The following is an 18,005-nucleotide window of genomic DNA, read 5'->3' as shown; positions in this document are numbered from 1 at the left end:
TTCTGCTGCAAAGATGCAAGACAGGGCCAAAACTAGGTTGGGACAAGTGAGGCACTTATCTCAGGCTCAGAATTTTAGAAGGTACCAAATAATTCAGTAATTAAAATATTTCATTTTTTAACATAATATTTTTAAAATAAAAATTAGGACAAAAATATCAAAAATTGAAATAAAAATTGAAAGAGATACACATTATCATGTTGGTAGACTATCATCTATTTGACAAGGTGAAAATAATAAGTAGGGAAGGAGAGAATCTTGCTGTTTTCCTCTTTGATTAAGGAAAAAAAATCGCTCTCAACTTGATATCTCCAGCTCACAGCATCATTAGATTCGCAATATTTGAGTCAAAATGATAATTTTAGTGGCTAGAAACCATTATTTCCTATCACCTATACTTACTGTATATGACAAGTGTCATTATCTTAACTGTGACTCTGCTTAAAATGTTATACCACCTGCAAAGCTGAATGGAAGTTGACAAAGAAATAATCCATAATTTCAATTTGCTATGTTCGTGGCATATTTCCATAATCCAGTCTTAAGTTGCTTGCTTTACATTCTATTATGTAAACACAGCTTGCTCTCAGCCACATAGGAGATTCTCTTTTAGTATTTTAAAATTGGGCGATTTTCATAGACTGTAAAAAAAAAGGAATAGATCATTGTATGGATATTTCCTTTTAGGTTTACATAACACAGGAATAATTCATTTCATTTCTTTACTGACACACTTGATTTCATTCTATATAGTTCTATATAGAAATATCGCCAAGTTTCTTTGCTCCCCTACGTAGCAAAACTCCTTGAGAGCTGAATATACTCCATGTCATTGCCTCAGATTTCTCCCTTCCCATTCCGTCTCTTCTTAGACTCTTTATTACAAAATAACTTCAGATTTATAGAAAATTTGCAAGAACGGAGCAAAGAACATTCATATACCCTTTACCCAGATGCACCAATTATTGTATTTTGCCCAATTTGCCTTGCTGCTACTTTCTTCGTAACCACTTGAGAGTTTGTTGTACTCATCATGCCCCTTTATCCCTAAATATTTCAGCATGTATTTTCTAAGAACAAGGGATTCTTTCGTGTAACCACAGTTCAGCTATCAAATTCAAGACATTTATAGATAGGATATTATTATCTCATACACAAGTCCATATCCAAATTTTACAAATTGTCCTAATAATGTCATTTATGGAAATTTTTTTCTGATCCTGGATCCAGTTTGGAGCCGTGCATTGCATTTAGCACACTATATCTGGTATCCATTATTATGAAACAATACCTGAGATTCTCTTTGCCTTTTATGACATTGACTTTTTTTTAAGAGTACAGACCGATTGTTTACTTATAGAGTATGCTTCAGCTTGGGTTTTTCTAATGTTTCCTCTTTTGGGGGATGGGATGTCATTTGGGGCAGGAACATTGAATAGGTGATGTTGTGTCCTCAGTGAATTACATCAGGAAGAGTAAGATGCCAGCTTTTCCTATGACCGGTGATGTTAACTTTGAATAGTGAAGATGGTGCCCCCTCTATATTTGTCCACTAAAAAGCTGTCCATTTTTTCTTTTCCGATTAATAAGTTATCTGTGAAGAGATACTTTGATGCTATGTAATTATCCTGTTGCTTTTTAAGCTTTCACTTAACAATTTTATTGTCCATTAATGACCTTGGCCTAAATCAGTTATTACTATAAAGGTTGCAAAATGGTAACTAACTCTTATTATTTCTTCTACCTTACTGGTCAGCACTCACTGCAAGGAAGAGCTTTCCCTTATTTATTTACTCGCTTGCTTACTAACAGAATGGACTGCTGGAGTCTTCTTTCAGTCGATGGTTTATAATCCACTCTTCTATTATCCATGCTGAGTTTCAGATTTTCCCATATTTGTTCAGAGGGACCCCCTTCACATTGTCTCCTCTGTCATTTTTCTATGAGCCCATCATTTTTTGAGCTCTCCCTTATTTTCTGGCATTACAAGAAGTTACAGTTCATCTTGATTCTGCCCGCCCCAGTCCTAGACTTAGCCATTTCACCAAGGTTATCTGGTTCATTTTAGTGATAACTTGTATTTAAATAACAAAATTTGTACCTGTAGCTACTGGGTGTTGGTTGCTTCTAAACATACAATAAAACGTGCTCTTTTAAGGGCATAGTTCAATGAATTTTGACAGATGTATACACCCATGGTCAATTCTCAGTCTTCATTATACTTGACCTATTAGCAGCATTTGAAACTGAGGATCAAATATTGCCTCCTCGCAATATTGTCTTCACTAGGCCTCCAGGGAATGATACTCTTGGTTCTCGTCCATCCCCGCAGGATAACTTCTCAATCTCCTTTGGTTCTCTCTACTGTTCTCCACACCCTTTTAAGTTGAAGTACTCCAGAACTCAGATTCTGATGCTTTTCTCCTCTGTAGTTATACTCACTCCCGAGGTTAATCTCATCTGACAACTCCCCAAATTTGTATCTCAAACCCAGTCTTCTCCCCCAAGCCCTGGATTTTTATATCCACTTATTTCTACTTGACATCTTCACCTGAATCTCCAATTGACATCCAAATGCAACATGTACAAAACTGAAATCCACCTCACACCTGCTCCCCTGGTAGCCTTCCCCATCTCAGGTGATGGCAGCTCCATTCCCCCAGTTATTTAGGCCAAAAACTTGAAGGCACTCAAAGTATATTCAGAATCCCTCCACTTCTACTCTCCACTGTTCCCCCCATAATCTAACCAGCCATCGTTTCTTGCCTGGATTATTCCAATAGCTTCATAACAGATCTCACTGCATCAAAGCTTGCTGCTACAATCTCTTCTCAACACAGAAACCACAGTGACCCTTTTTAAATGTTAAGTGTTTCCATATTACTCTTCCTCTCAAAACTTTGTGGTGGTTTCACATTTCACTGACAGTAGAGCCCAAGCCATCACAATAGCTTTCAGGGCATAATTCACACACACACACACACACACACACACACACACACACACACACACACACACACACACTTTGCTCTATGACCACATCTCTTACTCCTTCCTTTTCCTTTCCTCCCCATCCACACTGAACTGCTGCTCACCCCACATGCCAGCAAACCAAGCACGTTCCCACTCTAGGGTTATTCGAGCTGGTCCCTCTGTAAGGAAGGCATTTCCCCAGATATCTGCTTGGCCACCTCCTTCATCTCCTTCAATTTTGATCAAATCGTAGCCTCTAATGAGGCCAACCCTGACTACCCTAACACAGAACCCTGGATCCCTCATTCCCTGCATTTCTTCCTTCACCCTTTGCACATACCAGCTTCTAATACATTTTTATACATTACTTCTTTTTTGTTGTTTATTGTTTATTGTCTATATGTTAGAATGCAAGCTTCTTGAGGACAGGGATCTTTGTTTTGCTCACTGGAGGATCTAGAACTGAGGGATCTCACCAAGCATCTAGAACAGTGCTTGTTCCTTAGTAGCACTCAAAACTTTTTTTTTTTTTTTTTTTTTTGGCCAAGCGGCTTGCAGGATCTTAGTTCCCCGACCAGGGTTTGAACCCGGGCCCTAGCAGTGAAAGTGCCGAGTCCTAACCACTGGACCATCAGGGAATTCCCTCGAAACCTTTTTTTTTTTTTTTTTTTTTTTTTTTGGCTACGTTGGGTCTTCCTTGCTGTGCACGGGCTTTCTCTAGTTGCAGCGAGCGGGGGCTACTCTTCGTTGTCACGCACGGGCTTCTCATTGCGGTGGCTTCTCTTGTTGCGGAACACGGGCTCTAGGCACGCGGGCTTCAGTAGTTGTGGCTCAGGGGCTCTAGAACACAGGCTCAGTAGTTGTGGCGCACGGGTTTAGTTGCTCTGCGGCCTGTGGGATCTTCCTGGACCAGAGATCCAACCCGTGTCCCCTGCATTGGCAGGCAGATTCTTAACCACCGCACCACCAGGGACGTCCCCCCTCAAAACATTTTTTTAATGAATGAACCACTTTATCCTGTACCTTAACTTGATAAACAAATAGAAATGAGTGAAAATCCATCAGTAGAATTGAGTCTATATATGCCATTTTTAATATTGATATGAGCCTAAGCACCCAACTTTAGTTTACGCCTCTTACCTCCTTATGTTTTTTTTTTGTTTGTTTGTTTGTTTTTTTTCTAAGTTGGGGGAAGGGGCAAATGTGGAGTGACTGCTTAATGGGTACAGGGCTTCCTTTTGAGGTGAAGAAGTGTTGTGGAACTAGAGGGTGGTAATAGATGTTGGGGTAGGAGTTTATTAATTAATTTATTTATTTTTGCTGTGTTGGGTCTTCATTTCTGTGCGAGGGCTTTCTCTAGTTGTGGCAAGTGGGGGCCACTCTTCATCGCGGTGCGCGGGCCTCTCGCTATCGCGGCCTCTCTTGTTGCGGAGCACAGGCTCCAGACGCGCCGGCTCAGTAGTTGTGGCTCACGGGCCTAGTTGCTCCGCGGCATGTGGGATCTTCCCAGACCAGGGCTCGAACCCGTGTCCCCTGCATTGGCAGGCAGAATCTCAACCACTGCGCCACCAGGGAAGCCCAACCTCCTTATGTTTTTATTTACATCTCCCCGCACATGAAATCTAGAACCATTTTAAAATAAAAAGAATTTTAATCAGGTGGCATTTTCAGAAAGTAGTAGGTGTTGTCTGCCCTGAATTAAGTCCTTGCATGCATAATTAATCCAAGTCACAAACTGAGTTTGGTCATTCCCTGCCCTTGGGGAGTGCCACATTGCTAAGGAGACCCTTGCCCATTGATTCCTGGGCTTCTAATATCCACTGTGATTTTGAGTTCTATAAAGGAAAAGGGGACATGGGATGAGGCACGAGAGAAACCAAAATTTCTTTGTATGTGAACTGTACGTTTTCCTACTAGGACTGTTCAGTTGACTCCAGATCTAAAACTGGCAGCAGACGTCACTTTTGTGGCTGAGTGATTCATAGAATTTCAGCTGAGATAAGACATACCTTGACAGACATTCAAATAATGTGCTTGGGGTATTTCTGGACAATCAACAGTCAAGTTTTAAAAGGCACATGTGACAGGAGTATTAAAATATCTGTACTGACAGGATCAGATTTTTATGGCCACCAGTAAAAGAGAATACACTCCATCAAGAAATAAACACCCACTCTGCTTCATGTCATGGCAATCTAGGTCACTCTTGCGCTGAGATTTTTAATTCCTTTACCGCTGACGTTCCTGGGACATTAGGAAACATCTCCTCATGTCTAAGCTAGTGTATTCTCAGCTCTTCTAATTCAGGTGAAGGATTTCATCAGACTAGAGAGAGGATAGGATGAGAACCTGTTCTAAATTTTGGAACCTCAGCTCCAGTATAGCAGAAAAAAAAGCATAACTGTTCCTTAAATGCATGCAGAAGTATGTGAATTCACTCACTAAGTTTACCAGCATCATTAATAAGAAAATGAAGTTTTTAATTCATGTATTTCATCTCTTCCAAAATTAGTCAGAAATATCTCATTTTAATGAATGTAACACATAAGAAATATCATTTTTTCTAGAAAAATTTGCAGAGTTAAATGGTCTGTATTAAGAAAGCACTGTGAGAGCATCTCTTAGATTTCTCTCCTTTATATAGTACATTGTATTTTTACATAGTGGAGAAAAATGGGGCTTTTTAAATATATAACTTCTGAATTTGATTACTTCCCACAGATACAACACACTCAGGGGAAATTGGCACCAAGAAAAAGGTGAAAAGACTGTTAAGCTTTCAAAGATACTTCCATGCATCAAGGCTGCTTCGTGGAATTATACCGCAAGCCCCGCTCCACCTGCTGGATGAAGACTACCTTGGACAAGCAAGGGTGAGCTAGTTACCCCTCTGCCGCCTCATACCAGGCCAGTGGCTGAGAGCATGTGCCCCCCTCTACTCCCCATCCCTCCCACCCTCCACCCCCCAATAGCACCTGGGTTTGAGTCTTTACTTCTGTCACTGAAGAGCTCCGTGCCTCTGGACAGTTATTCAACACATCTGGACTTTTTCCTTAAATATAAAGTGAAGTAATAGAAACGCTCACCTCACAGGGATGGTACAAGGATTAAACAAGGTAAAGCATGTTTGCATGCTTAATATACTCATGCCCAGCACATGCTAGCTATTTTCATTTTTATAAATGTGCAAAACACATTTGCACAACACTAAATAAAATGAAGTTTTGGACTGGCCGATTACCAGTGAAGGAATAAATTTTTTAACCCGTTGAATTATCTCACCGTAATAGCTACCCTGAAATTAACCCAGTAATTACCAACTCTTAATTCCACTTTAGGCTATCAATACAGTGCACTGTCTTTTTTATAATTTTTAATTTATTCAAAAAGTTTTACTAATTTGACAACTATTTTTGCAATGCATTGATCCAACAGAGGGTAGAAATCTAATGTGTGACAATCTAAAAAAAAGTTCAAAGCTTATCTCTAGCCCAAACTCCCAAAGGAATTTAAATTTCAGGAATAAACCACCTCAGTTTAAACAGAAGTCAAAGGTAATATCTTATAGTTCCTATGATAAGGAATATTATGCTGTCTATATGCAATTAAGAAATACATTCTAATGGTATATATGCTATTAAGAAATAAGCAGCAAGTAATGTTAGAAGAACTAATTCCCCACATTAGGTCTACAAAAAGAAAGCAAATATCACTCCTTCTAACAGGCCAAGGTCTGAGATTGAGTGAATGGTTGGTTGGTTGGTTGTTTCATTTGGTGAGAGGAGGAGAAAGCAAGGCTAAGCTCCCAGCGCTGGAGCATCCATGACAGAGCACTCTCTGTGGGGACCTCTCAAGAAAGACAACAGTGAGTTGTAGAAAGAACAACAGACCAGAGGTCAGGATATCAGAGATCGAATTGTGGCTCCGCCTTTAGGATGGTGTGACTTTTGGATAAAAACTCACTCAAACGAGACTTCACCAAAAACCTACTATCCCTCCATTTTTCTGACGCTGTTGTGAAGGCCTTTGTGTGCCATGATGAGGCCGTTGGATTTTATCGAAAGACACAGGGAGGCCATTCAAGGGCAGGTACAGGAGAGTGAGCTGGTCCTTATGGGAAGCAGGGCCTGTGAGAGGAGGGGAAAGCAGTCACAGGAGCTACAGTGAGGATAGAGTCAGCAACTGCAACTCTGTGTCTGAGAGTTAACACCATCTAACTCCAATCAGGGGGTATTATTAAAAAGAAAAATAGCACAGTAAGTCTACATTGGACAGTAGGTCTTTAAAGTACCCAATATTTTCAATTGCCCACACTTCAGTTTCCTGTCTGTTACGGGGGTTAATCTCACATTTGGTCCACATTGAGCAGAGTAGTGTGCTCATCAGTCATCTAGGTTTCTTTTTTTTTAGGTTCACTGTAAGCCTCCTCCCCTAAGTGCATAGTAGTTTGTGATGTAGAGACTTAACGGAACTACAATTTTAAAAGGTATCTATCGTGTGCTTACTATGTACTCGCACCGCTCTAAGCACTTTTACATGTTTTACCTTATTTAATCTTCACAACAACCCTCTGAAGCAATAGTATTATCAGCTACATTTTTCAATTTAGGAAACTGAGGTACAGAGAGCTAAGGAATTTGCCCAAGGTAGCACAGCCAGTAAGCGATGCAGCCAACATAGGATGAGGCAGTCTGATTCCGGAGCCTGTCCCTTTAACACTGTTGTTATTAGGCAGCAGAGTAAGATTTGTCTTACTACACACCAGCTGTACATAGATAGTAGTATGCTATTTTCAACTGTTTAATTGTTTAATTCACGATGTCTCAAAGTAAATATTTGAGTCTCCGATATGATTCATGCGAGTGCTGGCTTTTGTTTGTCTTTTCAGCATATGCTCTCCAGAGTGGGAATGTGGGATTTTGACATTTTCTTGTTTGATCGCTTGACAAATGGTAAGTCGCCCAAAAGAATTCTCACTAAAATACACACCATTAAAGTGGGATTAATTTTGTGAAAAACAAAATATATTTTTAAACACTGTTATTCTTTTTTCTTTCTTTTCCCACATTCATAAATCTGCAAGCCACTCAAGAAGGACCAGGGCAAGGGAAAATTAGTTCAAATGAAGGGTTGAATTTGGACCCCAAATCTTAAGACAGTTTCCTTCTGGTCTTGCTGTTTCCAAAGCAATTTAGAAACCACAGATTAGATTCCTTCCTTGCAGAATACTTTGGCCACATGCAAAAGGAAGGAGTTTGTTGTTAGTCAATGAAAACTAGAAACATAAAAACACATCTGATCAGTCCTGACTCTTACGGGGCCGATGGTTTTGCACTTTTATTAAGTGAGCGAGTCTGCCCCATTGCAGGTATTGTTCAGATACGTTTGGCATCATGAGAAGAAAACAACTCCTGAGGATAGAGTATAAACACTTAGGCTGCAGCTGAAGGGAAAAGTAGACCTTCTTATTGTTTCCACTTTTTAAATTTTTGTGTCTATAGAGGCTTCCCTTAAGAAAACAACAAAATCCTATAATATTTTCATCTGCCCATTAAACGAATGCTGATAATAGGGAGCCAATGAAAGACGTCACGTTTAATGCTGACCGTCACATGTCCTGTCGTCTACAGGCTTGTGTTTTAAGTCATTACAGATGGTTTTCTCACCATTCTGTTTCTTGACAAACAACACACAGTGGAGAGAGATACGGCCTAAGACCATGAAACTGAGCTTTACACTGTGGAAAGCTAACTAGACCATATAGGGCTGTATCTCATAATCTTGCATTTCACTTTGCTCAAATCAATTGAGAGATGGGGACCAGTATATGAAAGTAACCGTGAACAGAAGAATTTGTTCAATGGTATTTGTTAAAAAGAGAGTATAATCACGACTCCCATAAAGATATGAAGTGATCACATCAATGATTTTATTAAACTCAATTAATTAGAGATCCGGTAAAATGTTACAGCTAGTTCAAAGGAATATTCAAAGAGCCATACATATAAAAGCAGTAAGAAATGCCAAAGTGAATTTGTAAATAGGTGAGAAACTGGGAGGGGGAAATCAATTGTATTTCCACCTCACTAATTTCATTTGCATGTATACAGCCAAGAATCATCTGCAATAATATCAGTTATCTACAACTTTGATTGTTGTGAAATAGCTCAAAGATGATGAAAGCTGATGACAGAAACACATAGAACCAGGTACCCTGGAAGAGTGTGCTTGGGCAACACCTAGTTTTCCAATTAAGACAGCCAATCATCTTCTTGGTACATTTCAAAGTCTTTCATAAACTTTATGATGCTTTTAATATTTAAAATCCTTATCTCTAATGAACAATATTTCTTGAACGCTTACACGTTATTGTAGCTTCAATTTTGCACCTCTGCTGCTTGAGTTATAAAATATCTCACGGTCAAATTTCATCTTGGGTGATTTTCCAAAAGAATAGGCACTGTGGTGGCTTAGATACCCCTGTAAATGTAAGAGTCAATTGGAAGCAACTTAAGACACATTTCAAGTGGCCATTAAACTATGTCTTTAAAAAACTAACCATACAAACACACACACACACACACACACATACACACACACACGTGTATGTGTCCCTGATACTGCAGTAAGCAGACTCCTTCTAACTCTTAATGTTTTCATTGCCTTTGGTATAGGGAGGTCTGAGTTAATTTTACTTGTACAATAAGAGAAAATATGGGACCAGATCATAGTAATAATATCTTTATACTTGAATAATTTTAAATCTAAAGGGGAAAAGAAATGATCCTATCAGAGAACTTTCATTACAGAAACTTTGGATCCTATTGCTAGTCTTGATATTTTAATGGTGATGAAAATGGATTAAAACAGGTGGCTGTTCCCCTATAGGAAACAGCCTGGTAACACTGCTGTGCCACCTCTTCAACACCCATGGGCTCATTCACCACTTCAAGTTAGATATGGTGACCTTACACAGGTTTTTAGGTAAGTCCTTTTTTCCTTATTTCTACCCCCTTGCCCCTGAAAAATGGCAGTCTACAATATTCTTTCACATAAAGTGGCAAGAGCCATAGCCTGGTAGATGAAGACCTCATATTAGTCTTAAATTACCTCATCTTAATTTTAAAATAAGTTTACTTATTTAAATCACTGGAAAAAATGCTTACCTGATTAGTTATGTTTAAAAGAGATAAAGGCTATGTAAAGACAACCATCAAGAGCAAATAACTGTCACAGAAGTTACTGATCTGCTCACGTATGAACAAAATCCCAGAAAATATTCCTCAAATAATGCCACTCTGGATATGAGCTGTTGAAATTATTCAACAGGCTTTTTTTCAATGATAAGAAGTACCATGTATGTAGCACCCACTGTCTGCAGGGGGCTTTGGGTACGTTATTTCCAACAGCTTCAACAACCCTGCAAGCTGGCCATTATCACCATTTGGCCCATAAGTAAGGAGAAGTACAAAGAGGTTTTGTAACTTGCTGAAGGTCAACAATATATAATTGGCAGAGCTGCAGTCCAAGCCCAGGTCTGTCTGATTTGAAAGCCTACCGTCTTCCCACTCAACTCCACCATCTCTCCTCATCAAAAAGCAGCCCCAGATCTCATTTGACTTCATGCATATTCTTATTTATCTTCCAGTGAATTATCCAGGGCACATTTTTAGTCACCAAATGACTTTCCTCTGCCTCTTAGTGTGTTCCTGGCTTCTTTGACTTGGCACATGGCAGTGCTTTGAATTTGGAAGCTGACTTGATGCATCAAGGGTAAAACAATGGTGATGGTGATAACAACAGTAGCAGCAACCACCAGGCTTATATAGTGTTTACATATGCTGGAAAGTCTTCTAAGAACTTGCATATGTTAACACACTTAATCCTTACAGCACCTCCTTGAGATCAGAGCTGTTGTTATCCCTATTTTATAGAGAAGGAAAGGGAGGAAACTTTCGGTTAAGTAACTTGCCCAATACAGATAAGTAATAGAGCCAGGGTTCATATAATAGTCAAATAAACCTGCTGATTAAAAGGTACATGTGGCACAACAGAAATACTGGAAACAAGCCAGAGCATGGCTCATTCCAGAAACACAGGTAACCTCAAGCTAATTGTGTTCAGATTGATTGAGCAAAGTAATGGCCATGAATAGAGCCAAATAATTTTGATTTGTCTAAAGAGGGAGAGCACAGATACTTTGGACACGTGTATGCACCCAGAGTACATGGGAGAAAGGCAAAGATTCAATGACAGGAATTTCTGACTGGAATCCAGAGCCAAAGTCATAGCTGGGCTGAGAGAACAAAGCCACACTTGAAAGCCAGGACATTCTATACACACTGAATATATTGCATCCTAGACATTGCCTTAGTTATTAGCTGAAGCAGGCAAGTAGCTTCTGTAAATAGCAAATTCAAATTGCCTTCCTTGTGTCTCTATTTGGTTCCAAGAACACTCCGGTCCCTAGATTGGAAGGGCAAGAAAGACGATCATTTAATCTGAATAAGATAGAAATAAATCCAAGGATTCCTCAGTTGGATCTATGAATTTCTGCCTGAAGAATCCCCAGATTTGCTTTGGTCAGTATTTGTTATTTAAGTGATAAAGCAATCTTTGGATGAGAGTAGGTCTCTTTAAAAGGAAACCTCTTTTATGGCACATTATTCTTAAATGGCAGCAAACTTAAATGATTAAACTATAGTGTGAAATAAAGTTGCCCTTTTCCTACATATTTATTTTTCCAATGAATGAGAGCCTTCATGAATGCCAGAAAGGGGTGATTTATGAAGGTGGTGAGGAATCCCAAGGGCCTCACAAATCCTTTTAGCCTTTCTTCCCTCCTCCCTCCCACTCCTCTCCACTGAAATCAACCCAGTAGAACTGCCAGGCTGGCAAATCGTGTTCATTTCTAAAGCATCCCCAGGCTGCACATTTTGGAGACACTGTTATTTTTAAGCAAAAGGGACCCTCAATAAGTCTGAGCTAGTGTGACCTTTGTGTTTTGTTTTTAGCCGATTGAGTTATCTGTTTACCTCCTAGTCATGGTTCAAGAAGATTACCACAGCCAAAACCCTTATCACAATGCTGTTCATGCGGCCGACGTCACCCAGGCCATGCACTGCTACCTAAAGGAGCCAAAGGTAAGGCAAGACCCGCTGCCTCCTCGGCCATCTGGAAATGCCATGTAAACTACCTGCCGGGTCCCAAATCACCTGACATATCAGAGCGACTGGGTTATGGGCCAATTTATAGCATGAATACAAATGGCTTATATTAAGGTTTCAGTATCAGCTCTGAAAACTGTATAATAGTCATGAAAGAGGATGTAAATTTTCAGAGGTTCTGTTTCATAATTTATATATTTTCAAGGCTGCATTAGGATGAAAACAACCCTCTCTATGACAGTCTGCGTCCTAGATATCTTCAACCATCACAAAAGTTAGCTGCTTTTGCCTTGAACCTTTGCCTCAAACAGTACCAGAACTGAACTTTTCTAGGAAGTCTCCCACCTCATGGTTTTTGATCAACAAATAGAATTAAAACTCCTCAAGACTTAGCTGCATTTCCTACTGAGGCAACTAGGCATCCTGATTCAGGCCCAAGAGAAATTGTGAACATCAAAAACCTCTTTAAAAATATGCCTAGATGCAATATATTAATCCAAAATTTAAAACATGATAGTAATGCTCGTTACTTAAAACCTAGGCATTTCTTAGCCATATAAAACCTAGCTGTTAAAACATACAGGATGAGGTTTTTTTAGGGTTATCCAACCCTGGATATCCAAGGAAAATGATATCTGAGTCCAAGACTCTGTTTAGTTCAATCAGTTTTAACATCAACCACTAAATATACAGATGCCAGATAGGCATTCCCAAGACAAAACTGGGTATGCCTCATCCTTATAAAATATCCCAAAGACATTAAAGGTTTTGTTATTTAATCCCTAAGTAATTTGAAAATTGTATAGATTGCACAGTTGTGTATTTAAAGCTAACACTAGATTCCCATTTTCCTGCTTGTTTTCCTAGCTAGCCAAAAAGAAAACGACAGATTCTCACACATTCCCCCACTTTATTTATTACACATTGAAGAAATATGCAAATTTTGCAATTCAGCCCACTGTGGATTTCATATTCAAAGAAGTGGCAATGATATATTGGATGGTTGAAATACACAAGGGATTTTTTTCCATCGCTTTGGCTTCAGCTTTTTCCTTCACTTACAGCTTTCCTAGGAGCAAGGCTGATTTTAGACTCTGCCTTCTCCCCGCCCACTATAGAGCAGTGTTGCCAACAGGTAATACTACTACAACAACAAAACAAGAGAGTAGCAGCAGGAAGGGGAGGCCACCTGGATGAGCTACACAATTTGAGTTGCTTAATTACTTTCCTCACAGCCCTTTCTTTATTCCTGCGATTCCATGGTTTTATTACCTTATTGACAGCTTCAGAAGGTTAAGGTCTGGATGAAAGGCCTGAATGATACTATGATGATTCATTCAGTGCGATTTAGCCAAAACAAATGCTAACCTATTTTTGGAAGCACACCAGTCAATCTCCCCATTCAATTCTTTAACAGCTCGCCAGCTCCCTCACACCTCTGGACATCATGCTTGGACTGCTGGCTGCCGCAGCCCACGATGTTGACCATCCAGGGGTAAACCAGCCATTTTTGATCAAAACAAACCACCACCTTGCCAACCTATATCAGGTAAGGGAGCCAACATGATACAATATGGTTAACTGCTTGAGGCCCAGTGCTGTAGCCTGAATCTTACCCTTGGAGATAGCCTTCATTCAGGGTCAGCCTCAATGATGACCACAGCCAAAGAGCATGGGTTTGAAATAGGTTCAGAGTGTCCCCCAGGGAAGATTAAATTGGCTTACAAGGATATCCAAGGAATTCAATTTGCTCTGAAGCAGGTGTGAAATTGTTCTAAGTCAAACAGGATTCCTGAGTCTACCGTCTCATGGTCTGAGACTATCTGTCTCCATAGGAACCATCTAATATATTAATAGCCAGTTGAAGCCAGTCCTTGTAGAACTTCTATAAATGATACTCCCAGGTGCAGTCCTAATTCAGATTTACGTCTCTAGGGCCATTTCTTTTTTTAATCATGTTTTTACAATATTACGCTAGTTTCAGGTATACAATATAGTGATTCAAAGATTTTACAGATTATACTTCATTTATAGTTATTATAAAATATTGGCTATATTCTCCAGGGCCATTTCTGAACTTTCATGCCCTCTGAGTCAGAGGTATGTTATCGAAGACAATAGGCGTACTTTGTTGTTATAAAATAGTTCAACAGCACGAGTAGATTCGCCCAAAGAACTCTTATCTATGATATTACTTCAGATCTTATAACCCTATATCATAAATGAGTTATTCCCAGAATTTTCAACGTGGTTTGGGGGAGACCTTTGGTTGTCATTAACAAAATCATTGCATTCAAAGGAGTCACTGATCTCAATTTTAGTAGATCTTTTGAAAAAATTCAGTATGGGAAGAATTTCTAAAGGATCCCCGTAAAACAGTTGCGTTATACAAAACAGTGCAGCTTGAGGATGAAGTACAACTGAAACATGAAACAGAGCTTTTTTCCATCCAGTTGATTAGCTTTTGGTCCAGGTAGGAATTGGCATTCCAAGGCTTATGGATCCCCTGGGACATAATTCAGCACTCGGCTCTCTTGGTCTGTCAGCCAGCACCTGGAGCTGGGATAGAAATGACCATAAAGAGGGGACAGGGTGACATAATTTAGAAAAACTTTTGATGATGAGCTGAAAACTAAACAAATAAAATGAAAACTAAACTTTCTAAACAGTCTCAGAAGCTGAATTTATTGCTTGGGGAAAACATTAAAAATTTGACCAGGGGAAAAAAATGAATGACTGAACTGAGAGCTCCCAAATAGATTTTCTATTCCTGTCATATTTTAATTCTGACTTTTCAAATGTCTTTAATTAAATAAAGAAAATCAAGCAACAAGACTGGCTACTTGATCTACTTCCATATAATGTAAATGCTTACCGAATTCTAATTTCTTATCATCAAATAGATCACATCAGTGGAGTTTAAGAGAGTATGTACTGCTACTGACTGATTTGTGCATGAAACTAAGGATCTCAAAGCTGTGCTTTGACATGTAGTGTATATAAAACACGTAATGAACGCACATTTAGACAGAAAGTCAGAAAGAAATATGCCAGATGTTAAAGATGTAAAAAGCAAGAATGTAGAATTTCATTAACTACTCACTGCTAATTAACAAAAATTGATTCTCAAAAGAAAGATACTGCAATCTACTTGTTCATATACTAAAAACGTTCTCAAATAAATGGATTCCTTACTCAAACTTTTGAAGTGCAGATAATTTTTAATAATATTTAATCTCTTTGTTAAAAATAAACATTCCTATACAACCAAATTCTGCAGCCTTTTCAACACAACATACAGTCTTGTATATTTTGAACTAGCAACTATTTATTGCATGCATCAGATGATATACTAGGATCTAGGAGTACAAAGATAAATAAAATATAATCCCGGCCCTTGGACATTGGTTCAAACTCAGATGCTCAAAATGTGCAAAATCCAAGAAAACTTAATCCCAGTTTGAAAAAGTTTAGAGGAGTTAGCCAAAGATATGCATGTATATTTCTGTATACATACCTAGAAACAACTTTTTTTTAAAGGCTCTGAAGACAAAATTTACCCATGCTGTTCTTTGTATCCAAAGATGTTACAACAATAAAGTGAGCTATTATTTTTCTTCTAGCAGTGAATTTATCCATCTGAATTGTCTGGCCTGATGCTTGATAGGAAAGAGAAGGATCCTCTTGATAATGACTAGACAGAAGTTGGCATATAAGACTCCAAAAACACATTCAAGAGACTATCATCTTCATCAGTCCCCTGCTCAAATGGTCTTAGGCTCTCTTGGAGGCTAGAGATCCATGTCTCTAAGTTTTAGGAACAGTGTTGAGGGCAAACCAGTATCACTTAATGTCATAAAGATACTTCCAATATCCTAGAGCTGGCTACTATAAAAGATGAAACTTTTATCAGCCAACTTGGGACTTTACATATTAAAGTAAAAATTGTTAAGAGGACCTAAAAATAACATGAGATTTTAATTTTGTCCAAAATACATATATGATGGCTTTTACATTTGGCTATATACCGTTCTTATTAACTATATGAAGGAGCTCCAAAAAGATAAAGAAAATTCCCTTTAAAATTCAGTTCAATGAATTGTATAACTAACCTTCATTCAACACTTACTATGATTCAAACACTGGGCTAAGTGATTTTATCTATCTATTATATTATTTAATCTTCACAGTAGCCCAGTTAGGTGGGTACTATCATCGTACCTATTTTCCAGAAAGAGGGAGATGGTTATTAGGAAATCCAAGTGGGTTTAATTAGCTGTGAAAATAAACAGCTAATTAATGGCAGAGGTGGGATTAGAACTCAAAACTTTTATCTCCAGAGCCAAACGTGCCTAAGCCCCACACATACTGCGTCTAAAGATCACCTGTGATGTGCAGGAAAGTAGGAGCGCTCCTCCAGGTTCTCCTAGCGCAGTGAGGGAGACGGGAGCGTTATAGACATGTATCAGTAGCTTAAGGTGGGAGAGCCTTTGCTAAGCGCTCTACGGTAGTTAGCTACAAACAAAATGTGATGGGAAGACGGAGGCGAAAGAGAAATTGATTCTGCAGATGGTTTCTGGAAATAAAAACAATTAAAACAAAAATAAACCTCATGGAGGGAGAGTAATATAAACTGGGCCTTGAAGTGTGCGTAACATTTTGAGTAGCAGGGCAGAGAGTGTGACACCAAAGGCAGCATAAACTGGTGTACTTTGGGGGTGAAAACCCACAACTCCAGAGTAACTGCAAATGGACTGTTTCTGTGGCCTTGAGCTGAGTATAGTCCTGTCATGAATGGCCCCTGCTCTCCGTTCAATGACTTGGGCACGTTATGATGAAGTGTATATTCTCCCTTTTGTAGACACTGTAGATTAGCTGTACAGAATGTGATCTGGGTCAGAAAATCTTCATTTCGCGTATTGTCAGCGAAGAACGGGCATAACTCCTTAGGTTTTCAATTTCAAGGAAAAAAAAAAAATCGTGTTACATAAAATATCAACTCAGCAAGATCATTAACAACACATGATACTTTAAAATCTTTGGAAATACAGCCTTTTAGCCTACCAAGGGCCTGTTGGTTGAGACATAAATAAGCTTTCAGGAAACTATATGCAGATTTGCAGACAACGTACCTATACACATTTTTCTAGGGAGAGGATCCATGACTTATATTTTAAAATGAGTTATAGATCCAGAAAATATTAAGAACTGTGATAATGAGTGAAAAAATATATGTACACATCATATATATACATATATATCACACAATACATATACATATATTGTGTAATGTATGTGTGTGTGTGTGTGTGTATATATATATATATATATATATATATACACACACACACACACACATATATATATATACAAAAACTGTACATGCACATGCACACACATTTGGTCAACGAGAATAGCCAAGAAGATGTGCCAGGAATGATGGGGCTTTGAGAACACCCTGTGCGTGACTTTGTACAATCCAGACTTACTATAAATGAGATAAGATGGAAGAGGGCTTCCTCTCCGTCCTTTTGTTGGCTGTGCTCTTTTAGTTCTAATAAATAAGAAGATCATTGCATAAGACCCAGCCTGTGCTTCTGCCCTGAGATAAAGAGAGAGCCAGGGCAGCTGGAGTGAAGGCCAAGTTAAAGGGCTCTCTCCCATTGTCCTCTGTCTGGGCCAGACTCACTAGCTGAACTGCCAACCCAAGTTCAACACGAAGACCATAAAGGCATTTCCACCTGGCACCACTCTCATCAGACTGGAAGCAGTCCAGGTGTCCGTGGTGGACTGAGTGTACCTACCAGGATGTGAGAGATACAGCTGAGAATTTATTTTCTGTCCCTCCACCCTCCAATCCTCCAA

General features: G+C 39.0%; 1 protein-coding gene and 1 non-coding gene across 4 annotated transcripts in view; one reads left to right on the top strand and one right to left on the bottom strand.

The window, feature by feature from the left end:
• PDE7B (phosphodiesterase 7B) overlaps window positions 1–18,005 on the top strand; it is a 338,881-nt gene that overhangs the window by 291,055 nt on the left and 29,821 nt on the right. For all 3 annotated transcript variants that reach the window (XM_007452971.1, XM_007452970.1, XM_007452972.1), the window contains 5 exons: window positions 5,695–5,846; window positions 7,862–7,925; window positions 9,862–9,957; window positions 12,016–12,116; window positions 13,558–13,689. In XM_007452971.1, the coding sequence (XP_007453033.1) occupies window positions 5,695–5,846; window positions 7,862–7,925; window positions 9,862–9,957; window positions 12,016–12,116; window positions 13,558–13,689 (545 nt within the window). The remainder of the gene's footprint in view (window positions 1–5,694; window positions 5,847–7,861; window positions 7,926–9,861; window positions 9,958–12,015; window positions 12,117–13,557; window positions 13,690–18,005) is intronic.
• Window positions 3,540–3,611, bottom strand: TRNAE-UUC (transfer RNA glutamic acid (anticodon UUC)). Its single transcript has one exon. It is a non-coding gene; the product is annotated as a tRNA-Glu (tRNA).

Source organism: Lipotes vexillifer, unplaced genomic scaffold (assembly GCF_000442215.2).
Source record: "Lipotes vexillifer unplaced genomic scaffold, Lipotes_vexillifer_v1.1 scaffold155, whole genome shotgun sequence".
In the NCBI taxonomy this organism is placed as follows: Eukaryota; Metazoa; Chordata; class Mammalia; order Artiodactyla; family Lipotidae; genus Lipotes; species Lipotes vexillifer.
This window is presented reverse-complemented; position numbering and strand designations above follow the sequence as displayed.